The sequence below is a fragment of the Pteropus medius genome, unplaced genomic scaffold, assembly GCF_902729225.1.
Source record: "Pteropus medius unplaced genomic scaffold, Ma_sr-lr_union100, whole genome shotgun sequence".
Taxonomy (NCBI): Eukaryota; Metazoa; Chordata; class Mammalia; order Chiroptera; family Pteropodidae; genus Pteropus; species Pteropus medius.
In genome coordinates this window covers 15,982,132-16,003,745 of record NW_024350319.1, presented here as the reverse complement: position 1 = coordinate 16,003,745, position 21,614 = coordinate 15,982,132, and the positions used below count along the sequence as shown (strand labels likewise).

General features: G+C 38.1%; 1 protein-coding gene across 3 annotated transcripts in view; it reads left to right on the top strand.

The window, feature by feature from the left end:
* The window catches only part of LPAR3 (lysophosphatidic acid receptor 3), a 74,164-nt gene extending 62,489 nt beyond the window's left edge, over nucleotides 1-11,675 (top strand). For all 3 annotated transcript variants that reach the window (XM_039838710.1, XM_039838711.1, XM_039838709.1), the window contains exon 3: nucleotides 9,890-11,675. In XM_039838710.1, the coding sequence (XP_039694644.1) occupies nucleotides 9,890-10,218 (329 nt within the window). In that variant the 3' untranslated portion in view covers nucleotides 10,219-11,675. The remainder of the gene's footprint in view (nucleotides 1-9,889) is intronic.
* Nucleotides 11,676-21,614: the final 9,939 nt, after the last annotated feature.

Below are 21,614 nucleotides of genomic sequence, written 5' to 3'. Positions count from 1 at the left end.
CCTATTCAAGTCAGCATGCAGTGTCCCATGCTGTAACCCTTTTCAAAATTTTCAACCCCACCAAGTATATTCCTTTTACATTGCCCCGGACCCCTATTGTGTGCTAACAGCCCTTTATGTGATAAAATATTATAGACCTACAGCTTAATACGTTAATATTTTTAGGCAAGGGGTAACACAGTTCCTCCTAATTCAAAGGAGTGACTCCACCAGGAAGAATTTCAGATCCTTGGGCAGGCTGGTGGGATCTGTCAGTCATTATGATTATACTAGGCAAGTAGCTGCTTCTCTGCCAATACGCAGCTGACCTCACACCTTTACTTAGATGCTAGAGAGCTCTTGATGTAGTAGTTAGTGAGGTACTGAAATATTGTCGGTCCATGCCTACGATGCTTAAAGAGGAATCTGAAGGTGGAGATGGTATTTTCTTACTTATGTACTTTTATGCTTTCCAGCTGTTGACCAGAGGTAAACACTAGAATTAGGTCTAGGCTGTGGTTCTAGCTGGTATGCCTCTGCTTTAAATTTTATCTCATAACCCCTTGGCACCAAGATTTTTAATTTTGCAAAGCTGGCCATAAACTTAAAACAAGTGTCTAAAACCAGAAGTCAGAGTAAAAAGATCCAGCAGTGGTAACAATAGTGTTAAATGAATCATTTGTGGAATGCTTAACTGCTCATTAGATATGTGAAGTATCTTAGTGTTTTCTTGTTTTCTGCAGTAAAAATAAGTGGAGGTTACTAAAAGTATATATTTTCATTCCTTTCACATATGTGACAACCTGTTTTCTGAATTATTGGACTTCTAAAACACTGTGGGTAAATGAGTCTGAATTTAAATGCAAGCCACATCTGGAAATGTTATTTTTAAATTATTTAGTGTGGTAAGAGCATTTTCATTTTAATGTGTAACTTAGATGTTATAAGACTTCTAACAAAAAAATAGTTATTTACTTCTAAATTTTAGTTTTAAAATTATTTTCAAATAGAAGAGAGCTTCCTGAGATAAGGTTCACAACCTGATTTTTATGTAGAGTTGTAATTTTCTATTTTAGTAAATCAGACAGCCCTGTGGCTTACTAGGTTAGCATTATTGCTTGTGCCCTGCCACTTTTTCCTGGACTAAAAACAAAGAATAACAGAGTGAACATACTTAAAATATACCCTCTTCTTTGATGAAATGACTAGTCCCTGTGCCAAAGTGAAACTATTCTGTGTGATTGCTTTTGTTATGGATGCCTCATTTATGTTCTACTCACAGGTCAAGATTTCGTTTTAATTGCATGTGTGAATTTTTAAACAGATGAAAATATGGCTAACCCATTGGAATATAAAAGTATGAGTCTTGAAGAACAGGCTTCATGCAACTTGAGGTCTTAATCTTCTACATATCCTGTCACTAAAATCTCAAGAATGCTGAACTATCTTAAATACATTCCAGTGAGGGGCCCTTCTCCTAGATGGACTGGTATTCTCCTTTCTTATTTCCTATAAGGTGGTGATGAGGTATTAACCAGAGTGTTGTTTGAGATATTTTGAAAACTTCCAAATAAAGGGAATGGTGGTTATAGATTAAACATGATATTGCTTGGGGACTTTGAAGATCTTTTATTTCACTTGTCACCAACATTTTCATTTGTAATTGTATCTTCCAAAGTGTTAGACATTCCTTAATTTGATGTTTCTGACTAGCTTAAATTGCAGCCATTAAATATCATTTTAGTACTTAATTGAATATTCTAGTATATGATTCACTATACTTTAAAAATTAACATTGAACTCATGATATTGCTTTTTGAGTATAGCACTGAAGCCAGTTTATATAATTACTAGAGGAAAGCTCATTTATAGTCTATTTGGACTATTAGTGAGTCTCTTAAACAGGAACCAAAATCACATAGAACATCATGAAAATAAAAAATAATTGCTTTTTATTAATATAACTGATCCATCACTTGGCAATAGAAGGAAATTTGGAGAATTGTTATCCAAATGTAATCATCACGAAGACATTCACTCTTAGTAGCTGGCACGTGGTAGGTAGTTGCTTAGTAATATTTATTAATGGAAGGACATACAACTTCAGTACCCCTCGACTGCTGGTGACTCCCCAGTCAGCATTTCCATTTGGACCTCTCGGAGTTCTGACCCAGATGTCTGGTTGGCTTCTCCATATCTCCACCTGGAGGAGCGAGAGATCCTCTAAATGAACCATTGTCTCCTCCTTCTGAACCAACCCTTTTCTCTCTCTCCCACTTGGTTATCAGAACCACATGCTACCCAGTCACTCTGGATTCTTTTCTCTCCCTCACTCCCTAGATTCAGTTCTTCATTAAGTGTTACTGTTTTTCCTCCCTTCTGACTCTCCAACCCAAGGATCCCCAAACCCCAGTGCAGACCGGGTACTAGTCCATGGCCTGTTAGGAACCAGGCTACACAGCAGGAGGCGAGTGGCAGGCGAGTGAGTGAAGCTTCATCTGTTTTTGCACCTGCTCCCCAGTGCTAGCATCGCCGCCTCAGCTCCACCTCAGATCATCAAGCATTAGATTCTCATAGTAGCACCTGTCCCTGGTGCCAAAAAGGTTGGGGACCGCTGCTCTAACCCATCCATGTCTCTCCATCTCTACTACCACTACCTTTTCAAATCCTTATAATTTCACCTGAATTTTAGCCAGTCTTTAGATGAGATTCCCTGCTTATGCCAGTGTTTCTCCCCAGAAAGCTGGTTAAAACTGGAGATACCCAAGTTAGACCTTTATCAGTTTCTCATTGGTAGGTCTGGGTGGGGACCAGAACTCTAAGTTTTAAGCAGGCACCTAGGTGATTTTGATGCAGGTGGGAGCAGACTTAGAGCTTCACTTACCTCTAGTCCATCCTGAGCACTCAGACAAAGCTTTGCTCTGAAATGTAAGACATCTGTGTCCCTGATTAAAAAATCTTCAAAGAACTATCATTCTATAACAGTAGTTTTCAAGTTATGCTCAGTGGGGTTCTCAAGGGTTCTCCAGAGGTACTTCAGTGTATGAGTATGAGGGATGGTGGTTATAATGTGACAATGAGAGTGAATTCTGCTACAAAAGGCTTTCGTCAACCCCCCGCTTCCCCTTACGTACACCCATTTCTTTCTTTAGTCAGAGCAGCTCTGATTTTGAATTTTAAAAAGAGATTTCCTTTGGGAAGTGTTCTTCTACTTTTTTAAAAGAATTATTTGAAAAACCACTGATCCATAGAAGCGGATTTCAAACCCTTAAAAAAAAGAACATGGGACCCACAATAAGAAATAGTGTATGTTCTATATCATGTCCCGCTATGCACACATATTTTTGTGTGTAACCAAAACAACTTGCATGAAACATACCCTTACAATACTTTGTGCACTCTGATGTTTTCTGTCCTATTCTATTTTTTAGAAAATTGCTAGTTGTAATTTTGCAAAATTGATTTCACAACCTGCCGAGTTACAACCGAGTCTGAAAAACCTCTGATTTAGCCTTTCTCAGTGGAATTCTTTTATGAACCTGGAACATAGAAATATTTTCTTAATCCTCTCAAGGGTGGTACATGACTCATACCATCTTAGATGCTTGGGAGAGAGGTTAATTCATTATATACAAAGGATACCTGAGGGCATTCAGGCTTAATTCTCTTGATAAACTGCTGGTTGAAAGAGGCTTATGGGGGTCTAACCTATACAACAAATCCAAACTCCTTAGTACTGCCCACAGGGTCTTCCTAGATCTGACCCAGGTTCATCTCTCAGACTTCATCTTACTTCCTCAGTCACCTAAATGTGTTAAACCCATCCTGAACTATCTGGAATTTCCCAGATGCAACATGCTGTTTCTCACCTTTGCACAGTCATTATCTTCAACACTTAGCTTATCTGAGTGTCATTTCACCTGAGATCTTCCCTGACAGTAGTCAGAATCATCACATCCAGGTTCTGTGCCTGTCAATGCCTGAAAGGCAGGACTGTACACTGTTCATATTTGCGGGTGCTACAGTTAGTACAGTACCTGGTTCTGTGTGGGTGCTTAATAAACTTCAGTTACCTTCAATGACTCGTCTTGTCTACTACAAGTGTGGGGCTCCATACTTAGTTCTAAGGATACAGACAGGTATGAAGCATAGCCTCCATGCTTAGGGAGCTTAGCATATGATAGACAGGACATCTATATTTAAAACTACCTCCAGTATAGCACCATGCTCAAAAAGGTTGCATGGGGGAATCAGGCCTTGGTTCAAATTATGACTGTTCTATTTATTGCTTCTTGACCTAGGACAAACTCTTGAGTCACACTAAACTCCAAATCCAAGATATGTAAGCCTGGAATAATAACAAATAGCAGCCTCGTAGGACTGTGAGTTTTAAATGATGGGTGCATGTAAAGTCTTGAGCATACTACCTAGCCCAGAGCTCTTGGGAAATGTTAGAGTGGAATCAAGCAGGTAATGTGCCCACTGCCACGTGGATGTTGTAGGTGGAAAGTGCCACAGGAGTTGAGAGGAGAGACTGGTCACTTTGGGTTGGGCCGATAGAAGAGGTTTGGTGGAGGCGGAAAGTTAGCTAAGCTTAGAAAGAAAAGTAGATCTTAGATTAAGAGGCAGAAGGGCATTCGTGGCAGCGCGACCCAGAGAACCAGCAAAGGCCAGAGGAGGCCTGCATATGCCTTGTCGGTAGGTTAGTTTCGCTACTGTTTGTACATTTATTTATGAGTAGGATGTACTCAAACATTTGTCCAAATGGAAGCTGATGGTATTGATCTCTAGAGATACTCGTTTTCTTATTTTAAAGGATTCTGCCTCCTCTCTGTTTTCCATGACTTTTCGCTAAGTCTGTACAATCTATAATTTTGCTTTTAGGGTTAGCATTTTGGGTCAGCATAGAGAAATGGTTTACAAAACTGGCTCTGCATCGTAATCACCCAGGGAACTTTTTAGTCCTACAAATTTCCATGTCTCACCCCGGAGATTCTGACTTTTGGTCTGATGTGGGACCAGGGAATCTGAATTATTAAAAAGCTCCCCTGGTCCTTCTAATGGCCAGCCAGGTTTGGGAACTGCTAGCTCAGAGAATTGATCTTAATCAGTTTTTAGCCATACTGTATTACAGTTGTGTCTGAAAAACAATCAAGTCCAATTGGTTTGAATTTTATGGAGAGTTGAAGCTTATAGTTTTGTAGAATTTAGCAATTTTCTACTTGGAGAAGAGTTCAGAAGACACTTAACCCTACATTTTTAAAGAAAATCTCTTCCCTTTGAACATTCTCGGGAAGATTCAGGGAGAGGAAATACTCTGCTTGTGAGGCTCTCTGCCCGCTGAACAACCAATTTCTCTCCTAAATAACTCCATTTACTTAAAAAACTCTTATATCCAAATTCTTCCTCCTCGTACTTTTCCATTTGTTTCAGGTGACCTTCTGGAATGGCTCAGGATAAGTCTGTGCCTCCTCTTTCTATATGGCCCTTCAGGTTTTGGAGACAGTTAACGATACATCATGTCTTTCCTTAGGCTTTTCTTCTTAAAGAGAAACATACCTGATTTCTTCCACTGGTGCCCAGATAGACACCTTGGATCCACTCTTATTTGTTAATGCCCAATTTAAAAAACAATGTGATTTGGGCTTGGCATGAGCTCTCTTTGAAAGCTCTACTTTTCCCAGCTGTCATGGTCTGAGCATTGACTCTAAATACTCAAAATATTCATATTAGTTTTTCTTCCAAAATTTATTGGAAATTAATGGGGGACCGACTTTTATGTATTTCTCAAGATCCGATCCATCATCTACTACTCTTTTAAAGAAATAGTCCAGTTGCCCACTTGTTTGTTTCTGACATTTCACACATTCTCCAGGAATTCTCCAAGATTATAGTTTCTCAAGGCCAAACCATTCCTGACATATTCTTCTTTAAAAAAAAAAAATTTGGAGGCCTCATATCTAGCTGCTGACATACAGTAAAAACCCCAAAAGAATGAACTGTTAGATAAACTGGGCAGCTACTCAGAGATGTGCCTGGAGGGGAGCTTTGCTGCCAGGTGGACGAGTCATGGGATGCATGGTGTTTCCTGGGGTTACTGCCTGGAGTGTAATCATCACCTCAGACAGCACCACTGAAGACCCTTTCTCTACTGTAGCAGTTATTGTATTTGGGCAGTTCTGATAAAGAAGACTTGCCTTTCGTTGTTCTTGGAAACAGAATAAAGAAAAGGTGGGCAAATGTGTGTTTCTCTCCTTACTCCCATGGCCAGCATATATTTTTGTTGGAATTTTTTCTCCTTCCCTTTCTCCCTCTTTTCCTTCCTTCCTTCCTCCCTTTCTGCCTTCTTTTCTCCCTCCCTCCCTTCCTTCCAGCCTTTCTTCCTTCCTTCACCAGAAAAAAATCTTTCTGTTGGCAAACCGAAGAATGACTTAATTGTGATATATGCAGCTTCACGGTCAGATATTACATACTATGAATGCGATTTTAAAAGCTGTGCCTCTTCACGTCACTCACTTTAGTAATAAGATTCTTTATATCCCACTGCTGAGCAGCCTAGCGTGTGGACAGGAGCACAGACTCTAGTGCCAGGTTTACTGGGTTCAAATCCCGGTGCTTACACTTACCTGTTATACGGTTTTGAGCATTTTATCTAACTTCTCTGTGCTTCAGTTTCTTCAAATTTAAAATGAGAGTAGTATTAGTACCTATTTCCAAGTGTTGCTGTGAAGATTAAATGGTTAATTTGTATAAAATGCTTAGAACAGTGCCTGGCATATAATCATTACTCAATGAAAAAAGTTTGTCAGATGTTGATTGAATGAATTATTAACTCATTACAAAGGAAAAACATATATAGGAATTACCACATATGACGAATAGAACATCAATTCGAAGATTTATTTAGAGTGTTTCAGTCCCCTGACTAATCCAAACCAGAGTTTTATGCTGGAGTAAAAGCTTTCACGATTAAAAAAAATCCATTTTAAAAAAACATTTTTTTAGGAAAACATATTGGCAACTTACTTTTATCCTTTTTTTTTTGATGTGTATCTGTATATGTGTGAAATATATATCAAATGAAATTATATAAGATATGTGTACAGATTAAAGAATTAACATTTAAAGAATAATTTTTTAAAAATAGTTGTGTACTTGTCACCCAATTTAATAGAACATCACCAGTGTTTTTACAACCTCCTACGTGTCCCATCCTAGTGGCCCCCTCTCTCCTAAAGAAATAACCGTATCATAAGTTTTGTGTGATCTTGTTTTCCTCATGGTTTTACCACATATGGATGCAATGTTAAGTATCAAACTGTTTGGATTCACCAGCTTTTTAAAAACTATACCACAGTTACCACTGAGTTTGGTTATTGGTATATTTGGGCTCATTTCCAGCATTTATTTTGTTATTTGTTCCACTTTTCTATGTTTCATTCCCCCCTCCTTTCTTTTGATTTGAGAACCTTTTTTTCCCCCTTTCCTTTAGTTCCATTCCTCCCCTCCCATTGGTTTGAAAGTTACATACTGTATTAAATGTTGACATGTGTATTTAACAAAGTATAAAGTTAATCAATATTTTTCCCACCTTATTAACACAATGACCTTGATCAGAATTTCTTTGGAATTATGTAACTTCACACAGAAAGGACTCTTTACATCAAGTTGCTAGCTACAGCTTTGATGTCTGGTTCATTTACTTCTTCCCTCTTGACAACATAGCAGTCCTCTCTTGGCAATAACAAACAGAACAAAAGTGTGACTTATGGGAAATACAAACCACTGGAGTTGGATGGGGTCTTAAAGATGATCTAAACTAGTATTTTTCAAACTTTTTGACTTAGCCCAACAGTAAGAAATAATGTTTTACTTTATAATCAATACATACATTAATACAGTTTGTAAAACTGAAACAAAAGTTTTATGAAATAAAACTTCCCTTAGTCGATGTAGTACGATCTAAGCCTTTCCATTCCACCCCTTCATTAAAGGAAAAAAAAAAAACTTGTCTAAACCCGTTAGATTGATTTTACACCCACTAAGGAGTCCAGGCCCACAATTTCAAAACCCTAGAATTAGCCTACAGTCCCCAGTTTATAGCTTAAGAAGCCAAAGCCCAGACCAATGACACAGGTCTCCCAGACTTGTACAGTAAGTGAAGAATTAGGACCCAAATCTCTGAACTCTTATCTCCAAGTCCACTTCTTTATTCATATATGTCAGCCCGATAAAAAATAATACAGGATGAAGAAGAAAAGGAGCCGTTAGTAAGCTGTAATTATGAAACGGGAAATTAACTATCCTAATACCTCCTAGATATCTACTTTTGACAGATGTCTTTGACAAAGCATTTCAACATAATGAATCCAACTTAGTGTTGGGTACCACTATCTATTACTTCTGACCCTCAAAACCACCCCACACCTGGATTATTATCCTTATTTTATAAATGAGGGAATGAAGGCTCAGAGAGGTGATTTTCCTCCTTGAATTGCTGGGAATACATGTCTGACCCCAAAGCTTAAGTATGGCGTTTCATGGCCTCACACTGCCTCTTTATAATTCTTGATTTGACTTGCTTATTATTATACCTCTCAGAAAGAAGATAAAACAACAAGAGAAATACTAATTCTAACCAGTAAGAATAACTGGTTGGTGATGTAGTTTGCAGAGGAGCTTGTTTATTTTGTCTCCTTCATTAGCACTTTAGCTTCTGGAGTGTGCAGTCTTCACTCATTCACTGTCTGGTACAGCTCCTGGCACACCGTAAGCTCACAATGAATATTTATTGGATGGATAAACAAGGACGTTTAGAAATGATAAGGACTTTGGGAGAAAGCAACCATATCACAGTATGGAGGCAGATCATATTGTAATTAAGAGTACAGCCTATGGTGAAAGACTGCCTAGGTTCAAAATTAGATGTCCCTTGCAAGCTATTTGATTATGAGCAAGTTACTTAACTTCTCTTGTGCCTCAGTTTCCTGGGGATGCTAATGAGGCCTACCTAATGGTTCTATGAGTTAGTAAAGGGAAGCATTTACACTGGTGCCAAGCTCATAGTAAGTACTGTATAGTCACTGTTATCTGAGGTTATGATGACTAAGTAGGGAGATATTTTAAGAAAAACATGTCAGAAAGTTTAGAGATAAGCTAAATATGATCAGATGGCTAGGGACTCAGAGACACTACCTTCCATGTGCAATTGGTGCTAAAATTGTGCTAAATAAATGAATGTGCTAAAAAGCACATCTTTATCTCATCATGAAAGAGATTTATTTATGACAAATCTCAATCCACAGCAGATTATTAAGCAGATGTCCTGTGAATATGTCAAAAAGAGCTTAGAGCTTACCAAACACCAATATGGATTTATAAAGAAGAAAATCTTTAAGCAGTTGACTTAGTTAAAAGACAAGGAGAATGCCATAGACAATATTCGTCTTATTTTCAGGAAAGCATTTAGAAAATCTGACTTAGAGAACAGCAGAGTTGATGGTTAAGTGTGTGAGGCCTGCCCACATATGCCCCTGGATTTGGGCCTCAGTTTTCTCATCTGCAAAATGTGGATGATGACTGCAGCAGCCTCCTAGTGTGGTTCTGAGAACCAACAGAGATGAGGTGTTTAGTGCTTATTAAGCAGGAGGTAGATGCAGGACCCTAATACAAGACCTAAGTAAGCAAATAAAGTGAAATAGAATGTGGCTAATAGTCAAAAGGTTTTCAGTTGTTTGCCTGTAACAAGCCCAGATCTTAAAACACTCAAATGAAAGATAGAAGTTTGCTTTGCAGTTGTCAAAACAAATTCTTAAGGTCTTTATGCCACTGACAGAAGGCTGGGCCAGAAGAAACCTAAACAGGGTACCTGAGGTCTGAGTACGTGTCGCTTGCTTTTCTCTCTCTCCAGGGGCGTTCGTCGTGTGCTGGACCCCAGGCCTGGTAGTTCTGCTGCTCGATGGCCTGAATTGCACGCAGTGTGGCCTGCAGCATGTGAAAAGGTGGTTCCTGCTGCTGGCACTGCTCAACTCTCTCATGAACCCCGTCATCTACTCCTACAAGGATGAGGACATGTACAGCACCATGAAGAAGATGATCTGCTGCTTCTCTCAGGAGAAGAACCTGGAGAGGCGCCCCTCCCGCATCCTATCCACCATCCTCAGTAGGAGTGAGACTGGCAGTCAGTACACGGAGGATAGTATCAGCCAAAACACAGTCTGCAATAAGAGCAGTTCCTAAGCCGTAGATGCCCTCCGCCCACCCCAGCCTCCACTGGGAAAAGCTGTTGAGAATGATTACCTGTCTCTAACAAAGCCCATGCACAGTGTTATTTGAGGTCTGAATTAATCATTGCTAGATTTAAAAAACAAAAGAATTGTTCTACATAGTTTAAAAGCATGGGCAATAAAGAGAGGACACAGTGCATTTAGAGATAATGCACAGAAAGAGGGAAGACAGCACAGTGGATTCCTGCTTGCTGTCCTGAGAACTGCTTGGAGCACCGCCGGCCTGGCCATACATTCTGGGCTCTGCTGCCATCTTATAGCCATTCTCTTTGCGTTTTAAAAGATGTCGATAAAAGGCTTAGGCCAAAATAAATAATAATGTTACTTGAGCCACTTTATGTAGCTGCTTGGAAAGCATATGTAGTTCTTTCTGCATGCATTTAAATTTTTAAAAATGCTTCAGCAAAGATATTTTTTTTCCTCAAAGAAACCATGGCCAGGAGCTAGGTGTTCAATAGGAATCTCAGAATAACAGATCAGAAGGGCTTCAGATAAAACTTGATTTTTAACTGAAGGAACATCCTGAGGAAAAAGATTTACTTTACAGGTATATGTTAAAAAACGTCTCTTGAAGCAAAAAAAAAAATAAATAAATAAAGGCCTTGATGTGATCCTCTAGGCATGCTTATGTGTGTAAATGCACGTGTATATTTATGCATTTCAAATTTGTATTTAAAGATGTCAAGGATAGTGATGGTGAAATAAGTTCACTGGCTTTCTAGTCTACGATTACAGCTGTAGAGATGACCTGTTGTGCTCTAAAGAAGAGAAAAAGATGATTCATTTGAAAAGAGATGTACAGCAGAGTAAAAGCTATATTGATAAGCGGGCTAAATTCCTTCCGTACAGGATCAAATATGCGCTCGACTTGGGTCCTCATTTTCGGTTACTTCCGTACCACTGGTGGCTTGTCAGAATTAGTATGTGAAATAATTTTCTCATATTTGCCCATGGTGATCAGCATGCTTCCAGTACTTGTCTTACTTGTGGACTGAATTTTGATGTGAGTCCTTTTTAAAAGTATTCTCCTTCAAAGACCTAAGTAGGCAACAGGAAAGGCAAATCAGTAAGAAAAACATGTTCCAAACACATAGGCTACTGACCAAAGTTTTCTGTGTAAAGCGTTTAGAGTATATTCTGATTTTAAAAGTAAGAATAACTTCAAGGCAGATATAGTATTTATGTAGTTTGCAAAAGAAGTTTACATTTTTTTGTTTTGCTATTGTGATGTTACATTTATGTGCAAGAACTACTTGTAATAAAAGGATTTGTAAAGTCATGCTTTTAGATAGAATGGACTAAAATAAAGAGTATTATGATTTGAAGGTTTAGATTTCACAAGCTCTGTAGTAAGTGGGTCTATCTAAAGCTATATCAAAGCTACCTATAAAATAAATTTTAAAAATGAATCTTTTCTCTCGTTGAGGTGCATTATTGCTTTGTGTATTTTCTAAGTAAAAAAATATAGTTTGTGGTTACTATAGCACACATTTTTATTGTAAAAGAAAAATCACATTTGCCACGAAGTACATACTCTCTCTGTTTTATATAAGCATTTTGAATCTACAGCTGGCCAAAGGGTGGAGAATTGAAATTGAATTCCAGTCCCTGAATAGCTACTAAGGGATCTTTAAAGGTTTTATTTTGAGGAAAGCACCATTTTTAGTACCCTGCAGCAGAGTGTCATATTCAGAATGGTGTCTGGAGGGGATCCAAATGTGAAAACCCATGATGGAAATATATAGCTTTTGTTTTTATGCACACACATATCTCAGTGATGGTGCAAGAGTAGTAGAGAAGTCATGTATATTTGGAAATGACAAGTGGCAGTGGGTCACAGGGTTCACCAAGAACATTGCCAAACCTCTCTCTCAGTTGGAAAAAAATGAAGAATGTTTGTCATCAAATTCTAAGACCCTAAACTTATCTGCAAGTCGCTGAGATGATAGTTCTAAAATTTCAGTCTAGACCTTTTAGACCAGTCCTTGACTCAAAGCATGGGCCAAATCTCCCTAGCTAAAGGAGATTTAATTTTCTTAGATTTGTGGTACCATCCAAGGTGTTCTGGTAAGTGTATTGGTAGGAGAATTTAGTTCTTCGTGAAGACTGCCTGCTTGAGAAGAAAGACTTTTTTGGAAATAAATTGTTAATATTTCTTGGTGAAGTTCAGTTAAAAGTAGGTAGTAGACTTGGGCTCATAATATGACCTTTAGAAGCCCCAAGCACTGAAATAATTATGGCACCCTGCCTATATTTGTGTAATAAGAACAATACAGCATAGAATAAATGTAAACCTCCATCAGAACTCTAAATTCCCCCTCAGTCAGCTCTTGGATACTTTCTATGAATACTAAAAATCAAAATTTAGAAATTTCAGTTCCCCTGCTTCGCCAGCACCCTGGGCATGTGCATATACTGTATTTGATGGCCCAAGGCCAAGGACTCGGTGAAGTCAGCTGTCAGCCTCAGGGGTGGGGGCAGTGGATGTTCAATGGGTGGGAGTGGGGGCAGAGGTTGCAGTTCTGTTTATCAGCTGGTACCCGCCACCACATGGACTACAGGGCATGACCTGCCCCGTGTTTGTAGGCTAATTTTCTCATGATGTTAAAAGTATTTTGTATTTATTAGCTCATTAATCTTTTTATCTTTCAGGGAAGGGGCAATAAGAATGCGTGCCCCTCTTTTTTAATTGATTGAGTAAGCATAATGAAAGTAAGCCCCGTGAAGACACCCATGAAGGTGACTTAGCAACAAAACTAAGCCCTGTTAGCGCCTGATGTAAAAATAACCAAAGCATTATTCTACACAATGATGCCTCTCACTTAAAACACACAAAAACAATTCTAACTTCTGGGATGTTTTCCAGAGAATTATATCCCCTTGGTGGACCACTAAATGTAATACTAAATGGCAAATCCTCAGGGCTCCTTCCAATTTTACACATTGTCTTTCAGGTGTAGGAGTTGGGGTTAGAATCACTTAAAGGCCTGAAAATTTTTTAAATGGAAGCTGCATTTTGTGTGAGGGTTGCTCTCCTGAACACAGCATATAATTTAAAATACTTGCAATTTAAGACTAGTTTTCACAAAGAAATAATGTTAGAATGGGCAATGCTGTTGCTGTGGAGATTTTTTGGGGGGAGGGTAGGGTAGGGGCTATATTTTATTTTTACAGCATCATCTCCAGTTCTTTTTAGAGTGTGCTGTCTCCTAAATTAGCAGATGGTGAACTGTTAATGGAAGTGGTTGCAGTTCAGAGTGCTTTATCACATATAACTTCTGAACTAAAGGCTTATAGTGCAGACAATTACACAACGGTCACCGCAGTCACACACGGAGGTTCCAATGCACATCAATAAGCCTGTGGGTCATGTCACACCATATATTTCGGCACCTCTGTATGGCAATCTGTGAATGTGGTTTGCAATTCAATGGGTCAGTCGGTTTTGGAATTTGCAGTTCTTTTAGAGAGTTGCAATTTTATGCAGCAAAACTTCATAAATTTGTTCTATATCAGCAACTTCAAGTTTGCATAAGTTAAATTTTCATAAACAGCATCTGTATTGCATTTGTTATTGAGATTAGCACCTGCACATTCTTTATCAATCATAAGATTATATTGAAGAAAAAGGTGGGGGGACTGCCTGTCACAGATCCACATTACATCTTTGTGCATAGAAAATGGTATCCCTTCCTCAAGACACTTTACTTGCATCTATTGGAAAATCATGTATTATACTGATTTTGTTAGAACTTTACTGCTGCCTTTTAGAAAACTACTAATACATATGCAAGTCCTCTCAGTATGACTGGCATACGTAGTTACTCAGTTCACCACACACACACAGTAGTACATGACAATCATCTTAAAGAAAGCACTAGATTGAAATTCAGAATACCTACGTTTTGACTTTTGTTCTGCCCTAAACTGCCTGTGTAACTCTAGATATGATTGCTGACTTTATTAATGGGGGTCTCATCATCAAATGATCTATAAGGACCTTTCTGGCTCCCAAATTCTGTGATGCTATAAGTCACCTCCCAGGTGTGAATACTAGAAAGAATTCTTAAGTCTTTAAATTCTTTGAATTTCACTCCTTGCATAGGTATTTCAAAGAAAAAGAGCTCTGTTTTCATTGATTGCAATGGTTCTCAAGTTTAAGTGCATAAGGATCACTTAGCGAGGCCATCTAAAATCTCTGAGATTAAAGCAGGTGTGAAATGTGAAATTGTAAATCCATCATCAACACGGGGTGGGGGATAGGAGGGAGGAATTTCTGGAATGAAATGGAACTGCTAATTAAAATGGAGAACCTAAGAGCCTTGATGATCTGCTTATGTTTGCTAACTTGAACTTAAATGCGAAATGCATAAGCTGCTATTTACTCCTTCAGGGCAAATAGAAAACCACACACTTTTTTCTTTTTTTTTTTTTTTTTTTTACATATAATTTAATCAACATCTTTGAACATTTCTCAAGTGCTAGGAAACAAAAATTTTCCGCCCCTTAGAAATTTAGCAAAATCATAAACATACAAACAATCCAAGGGAAATAAAGTGAAAAGGAGCTAAAAATATTAAGAATAAACATGTATGGTTGTAATCATTAAGGTATCACCTTGGTACATTGATGATATTGGTGTCGCATTCCTCACCTCCCTCCAGATCTGGTCTTTAGCATGTAGAATTCTCCAAAACCTAGGGGAAGAAAAGGAAGTCCCACAAAGGGACTACTTTTGGAATTAAAATCAGCTTACAATTTATGGGTTGGGCTCTGCTACCAATAATCTAAATTAGAATTATGTTTTTCTTAGTTCAGTGAATACCTGACCACAGGTTTATGTAAATTAGGAGATGGAACATATCAGTCAAACTTCAGTTAGAAAAACAGAAATCGTGCTGGGCACTTGAAGCAGGAAGATGTTTAAAAATAGGCAATTAAGTGTATATAAAATAGTTAGAAAGGCTAGGGGAAAAAAAGGTAAGGGAAACTCAGAGTTGGCTCTCATATTTGCAGCTAACTTTCAGGGAATTATTTGCCACACAGGTCAGGTCGGGCACTTCTGGAAACTGCCTCCTGAAGCAGGTGATTTGTGGAGGAATACCCATAGGCCACTGTGAAATCTTGTCTGTTGCTACAGGAAGAATATGTATGGCTTCTGCTACCTTTCTGCCTTCCTCATCTCTCATAATTGTTTGCCACTGGCAGAATCTAAACTGGGATATTTGCTGGCTTTGTATTCTAGTTCCCAGGCTTCCAACCTTTTAGATTCAGAAGAGAGCATAGAAAGGCCCAGCAATACAGCTGACTGCCAACAGACAGTCCAGTGTATGAAGAAAGAAAAAAGGAAGAAGAGTGGCTTCTGAGACTTTCCCCTTTCTGAAGTACAGTTCCTATTAGGTTTTTTTGTTTTGTTTTATTTTGTTTTATTTGTTTTGTTTTGTTTTGTTTTGACTGAGAATAGATCATGTAACTACTTCTAGAGTAAGAGGTGAAGTTCTTGAAAAGATAAAGTGTTGGTACACATAATTTACAGGTTCCACATGATAGCACGAGGATCTTCTGAAGGCTGTATGGAAATAACACAAAAAAGAACAAAAGAGCATAGGTTGCTTATTATTGGCTATTCATTATCCAAACCTGTGATGTCAAAGTTAAGCGTAAGGTACGAGAAATAAAATATTTGTGCTCACAGTTGATATACAACCATGGCAAATATAGTTCTATTTAATCTTTCCTTCAGGTCCAGATGGTGGGTAGAAGAGGATCTTGAAACAATAATGAGTGAGCCAAAGTAGGTCAAATTCAGTTGTGCTAATAAACTTAAAAGTCAGAATTGAGTGTTTCATGATCTTAAAAGAAGCAACAGATCAATCTCTTTCTATTCTCTAGAAAAAGTTTCCTAATAACTGTATATAACTTCAGATTTCAAAGAGTCAGTGTTTACTAATAATAGGGTAGCTATTTTAGGGATTAAGAATGTTTAATTGCTCTTTGAGCAATTCGACTTCTGAGAATATATGCTAAAAAAATAATTGTAAAAGGCTTTGCACACAAAGGTGGTCAAAACAACATGATTTATAATACTGGAAACTTCTAAACAATGTAAATATTCAAGCACATGATAAATGGAAAGCATTGTCATCAAGCACATGACTGGAGTCAAATTGCCTGGATTATCTCTTAGCTCTTTCACTTACTAGCTGTGTGACTTTGGGCAAGTTCTTCTGTGCCTTAGTTTTGCACCTGTAAAATGGGGATAGAATTCTACCTATCTCATAGGTTGTTATGGAGATTAAATGTTATATGTCAAGCACTTAGAACAGCGCTGGGCACTGTGTATGTATAGTTACTGTTATTGACAGAATGCTATTTAGCAATTTAAAGTTATGGATATGGATAATCTAATAATATTGAAAAACGTGTAGGATGTAGAAATCAATTTGCTGATGGATTGGATATGATAGCAAGAGAGGTGTCTTATGGTGATTTCCAGGGTTTTGGACTGAACTAGTAGAACAGTGAAATTTCATTTTACTGCAATAGAGAAGGTAGCAGCAGCAGCAGATGTGGGGGTGGTGGGAATGAGGAATTTCGTTTTAGTGTGACATTTGATGTTGCAGACACATGACCAGTGGAGATGTCCAGAAGGCAGCCAGATAAACAAATTTGCTCCTCAAGGAGGAAGTCCAGGCTGAAGATATGAATCTTAGAGTTACCTGCATAGGAGCGATATTACAGCCACAAGACTAGACTACATCACGTGGACCATAAGTGTCAATAGAGATGACAACACGTCTGAGAATTGACCCCTGGGCATTTGTAATGTTTGAGGTCAGAGAAATGAGGAGTCAGTTGAGGAGACAGAAAGAGCAGCCAGTGGTGTAGAATGAGAACCACGTACTATAACTTGAGGCTTGAGAATCAACTACTGATTTGGCTTTGAGGTTTTTTGATGACTTTGATAAAGCTGTTTCAGTGCAGAGGTGGAGATGAACACCTGCCTGGAGGGGGTTCAAGTGAGATTGGGAGGAGAGGATTGGAGACAGTGAGGACTAGCTATTTTTAAATTGTTATTTTCTTTTCCTAAAAAGGGGCCCAAATAAAATAAGAATGATAATCCCTGCTTTACGGGCAAATAAACTGAGACTCAGACTGAATTGCCCTCAGCTCTATCACTAACAAGTAGTAAAGTCAGGATTTAGATCCAGAACCAATTTAATCTAAAATTTTTGCTGAAGATTTTGTGAAAGGTGAAACTTGAGCTGTGTGTGAAAGAAAGAGTCGAGTTTTGAATTTGGAGATTCAAGAGGGCTTCGCAGTTGGAGGAGTACTCTGAAAAGAAAAGGCATGGAGGCAAGAAAGAAAATGATGAATACGAGGAATATTCAGGAAGAAGGATACCTCTCATGTCCAGGTGGGTTGAAGTGAATGAAGGAACAAATGATTCAACCAGCCAACCGGCCAACCAACCAACCACTAAATGAATTGGAGGAATGCCTGTCTTCAGTGCCCAAATGGCGGGCTGCCTGACAATACATTTGGGGTCCAAGGAAGCAGCATTGCAAGACTGCTAAGCATTGTTTGTATACAATTTGCTACTTTTAAAAATGATAGCTCTTTGGCTCCACTGAGATAAAAGATGGCCTCTGAGTATAATCTCATTATCATTTGTCACCATGGCTGAGGAGCTTTATGTGTCCACAGAATCTTAGAACCTATATTTCTCTAGCTTTAATCTCAGGGTCGATATCCCCACACAGCACTGCTCATAATAAATAGCTAGTAGTAAATGATAAAGTAGGCTACTGTGTTTTATTTAGCTTCCAAGCCAATCAATTTTATAGCTGTCTCTCTGAAAAAAATTCTGGAGACAGCAAAGAATTATACAAAAAACTAGAACACTCTGACAAAATGAATTTCTATCTCCCTCCACGAAAAAGGGTCCTAAGTAGACTGTTGATTATGCATCTAATAAGGTGGCTGCTCATGAGATGGTCCTTTTGATTGGTTTGCAAGTAACTATTTCATACCTCTTTGGCCTGTGATACAGTCTTTCATATGCACCTGTGTGATGTATTCAGTAATAACATCGGTTTGCTTGCCTTCTCATGAGATTTTTTTTTTTTTTTACTTTGAGAATATGGAAAATCATAAGTCCTGAAATGGTAGCAAAGAAAACAAGAGATATATGAAAAATAAAATAACAGCTATTCTCAACAGTAGTGCTGATTAGAAAGCTGGGTCTCCCCTCTCTCTGACTAGTTATTCCTTTTAGAAATCTATGTGGTCCAAATAAGGCAAAAAATACCTTGCTTGTTCTGGGATGGAAAGTCTACATTTGTGAGTTTTTATGCGATAGAAAGAAAAAGGAAGTATAAGTGATCCAATCAAAAAGTATGCAATAAATTTAACATAAAAGGCAACTTCTGAGTATAATTATGTTTGTTTGTGTTTCAGTTTGTGACCAAGAAAGTCTTTTTAATGAAGTCATTCAGTGAATCAGCATGCACTATTCATTCATTTATTCATTGAATAAACTTTCATAGAGTATCTGTGCTGGGCACTGAGAAAAATACTGAGGAAAATAAGATGGACCCTGAGTTCAAAAACAGTTTACACTAGTGACTAAGTTTCTTCCAGTAGCTTTTCAAGGGGCATGAAAGGGGCTAATACTTAGTGGCTTCCCACATGATTCAAAATGCATGACTAGATTTATGACTACCCAAAAGTGCCATTTGGATCGTCTTTGACAACTTGCAGGGTATAATGTAAAATTTACTATTGCTTTGGGACCAACTGGAATTTTCCTAAGAATCAATGACTGCAAAGGGCATTTGCATGTGATGTGCACATTTTATGTAGAATATGTAAATTAGTTATCAGCATACTTTGAAAAAATTGTTATTGCTATCTTGAGGTGTATTTCTTGATTTTTATTTCATTTATTTTTTTAATTATTAAAATCCATTTTATTCCCCTGTAGAAGTCTATGCAGAAAGGCAAAAGATATTTAGCTAGAGAGGAAAAGTTGGGGCTACGAAAAGTGTCACCTAGACTGCTAAGGAGCTCATTTTCATCACATGGAGGACAATACCAGAGTTAAATACAGACTCTAAGCCATGGAGAGTACAGCTCCTCGGCTTACAGGGTACCACTTTCTCTTGGTTGTCCCTTCTCAGTCTCTTTTGCTAGTTTCATTCTTCTCTCTGGTGCCTTAATGCTGGAGGGCTCTGACATTGGTCCAGTTCTCTCTTCTATCTACCACACTCTCTTGGTTATCTCATCAAGTCACACAGGTCTAAATACCATCTATATGCTGACAACTCCCAAATTTATATCCGTAGCCGAGACTTCTCTCACTCTCAAATTCCAAACTCATATAGAAAGTTCCCTTTAAATATCTAGATTCATTCCTTCCCACCCCAATCCTGCTCTACTCACAGCCTTGTCCATCTTAGTTGATGGCAACACAATCCTACAGGTTGCTCAAGTACAAAATATTAGCGTCTCCCTTTACTTCTCTTCCTCACATCCCACATCCAGTATGTCAACAAATTGTCTTAGCTCTTTTTAGTGTAAAAATAGAATCTGATCACTTCCTATCAGCTCTAGTGCTACCTCCAAATCTGATCTACCTTTGTCTCTTGCCTGGATTCCTACAAATCCTCTGATTGATCTCACTGTTTCCACCCTTCTCCTTTCATAGTCTATTCTCCAGGCTGTAGCCAGAGTGAGCCTTTTAAAATTCAAGTAAAATCATGTCATCCCTTCACTCTTAACCTTGTAATAATGGCCTTCCATCTTATTACAGTGATGCCGATGACCTTCATGATCTACACTGTCACCTCTCTACCACTTTCCCTTCTGTGTCCTCTTCATTCATACCACTCCAGTTACGTCATCCTCTTGAGCATCCTTGAACATATCAGGGATGCTTCCATCTCAGGACCTTTGCATTGTTGGTTCCTCTGCCTGAAATGCTGCATATAACTTACTCCCTCGCTTCCTTCAAGTCATTACTCAAAATGTCTTTCTCCTTCTTCATTTGATCTGCCCTGACCATCCCGTCTAAGTGACAACTCACCCAACTCCTGGAACAGTATAGTGGGTTGAATCGTAGCCCCACAAAAGATATGCATGTTACCTTATTTGGAAAAGCGACCTTTGCAGATAAAATTAAGAATCTTCAAATAAGATCATCCTGACTGGATTACCCAAGTGGGCCCTAAATCCTAAAACAAGTGTCCTTGTTAGAGACAGAAGAAGATCGAGGCAGAGATTGGAGTGAAGTGCCCACAAGCCAAGGAAGCCAAGGAGAGAGAGGCTTTTCCTCTTGAGCCTCCAGAGGAAGCAGGATCCTGCTAACACATTGATTTCAGACTTGCAGCCTCCAGAACTGTGAGAGAATAAATTTCTGTGGTTTTAAGCCATCTGGTTTATAGTCATTTGTTATGACAGCCCTAAGAAACCAATATGGTGGTTAAGCTTCACTCAACCCCAGGTTGGCTTAGATGTAAGTATTGATGTGTTTAAGGAAATAAGCTTCTTGTATATTAATATTTTTTTTGTGAGCGAGAAACACATAATTGGTATTTCATGGGCCTGTACTGTTTAAGACAATTTGGCCTAATATTAAAATTAACAGATTTTTGAACTTTAATATGTAATGTGTGAATCATTGCTTTCAATTTTTAAGTTATAATTTTACTAAGTTTATAAACAGTCTTGAATTATTTATAAGAGGCTGAGATTAACTCTTTATAAATTAAATTTGATTTTTTTAGTATTCTGTGTTATTTGAATACTTAGGAAGTTATGTTAATTCAATCAAAACATTGAAGTAATAAAAAAGTAGAATGCTTGAAGGTATTAACTTAGCTAAGCTTGGAAATAGGATCACATATTATTCAAAGGACTTTAATATACTTTTAAAAATATGATAAGCTGTATAGAATATGTAAAGAACAATAAGATTCGATGCAGAACTTAAAAGCTTCAGGAAAAGTTAGGTTTTATATTTTTATTTTAATTTTTTAATTTAATTTAATTTTATTATTAGTTTCAAGTAAAAAAGTTTTTTAAATCTGTAACTTTAATAAATTAAATATTAATTTTTAAAAGCAACAGTAACCTCTGAATAGTTTTTACTGCCTCAAAACCACTCTAAGGCACCAAAAAATCTCATAAAAGAAACTTTCTAACTATGTCGTCGTTCAGGAACAGGGCTAAGGCAGGCGGTCATCAGAAGCGAATCAGTGTCCGGACAGTGCGAAAGTGGTCTGTGCCGTGGCGGGAACAGCAGAGGCCATGAACTTCGCTGGTGGGTGCCTTTGTTCTGAGTCAAAG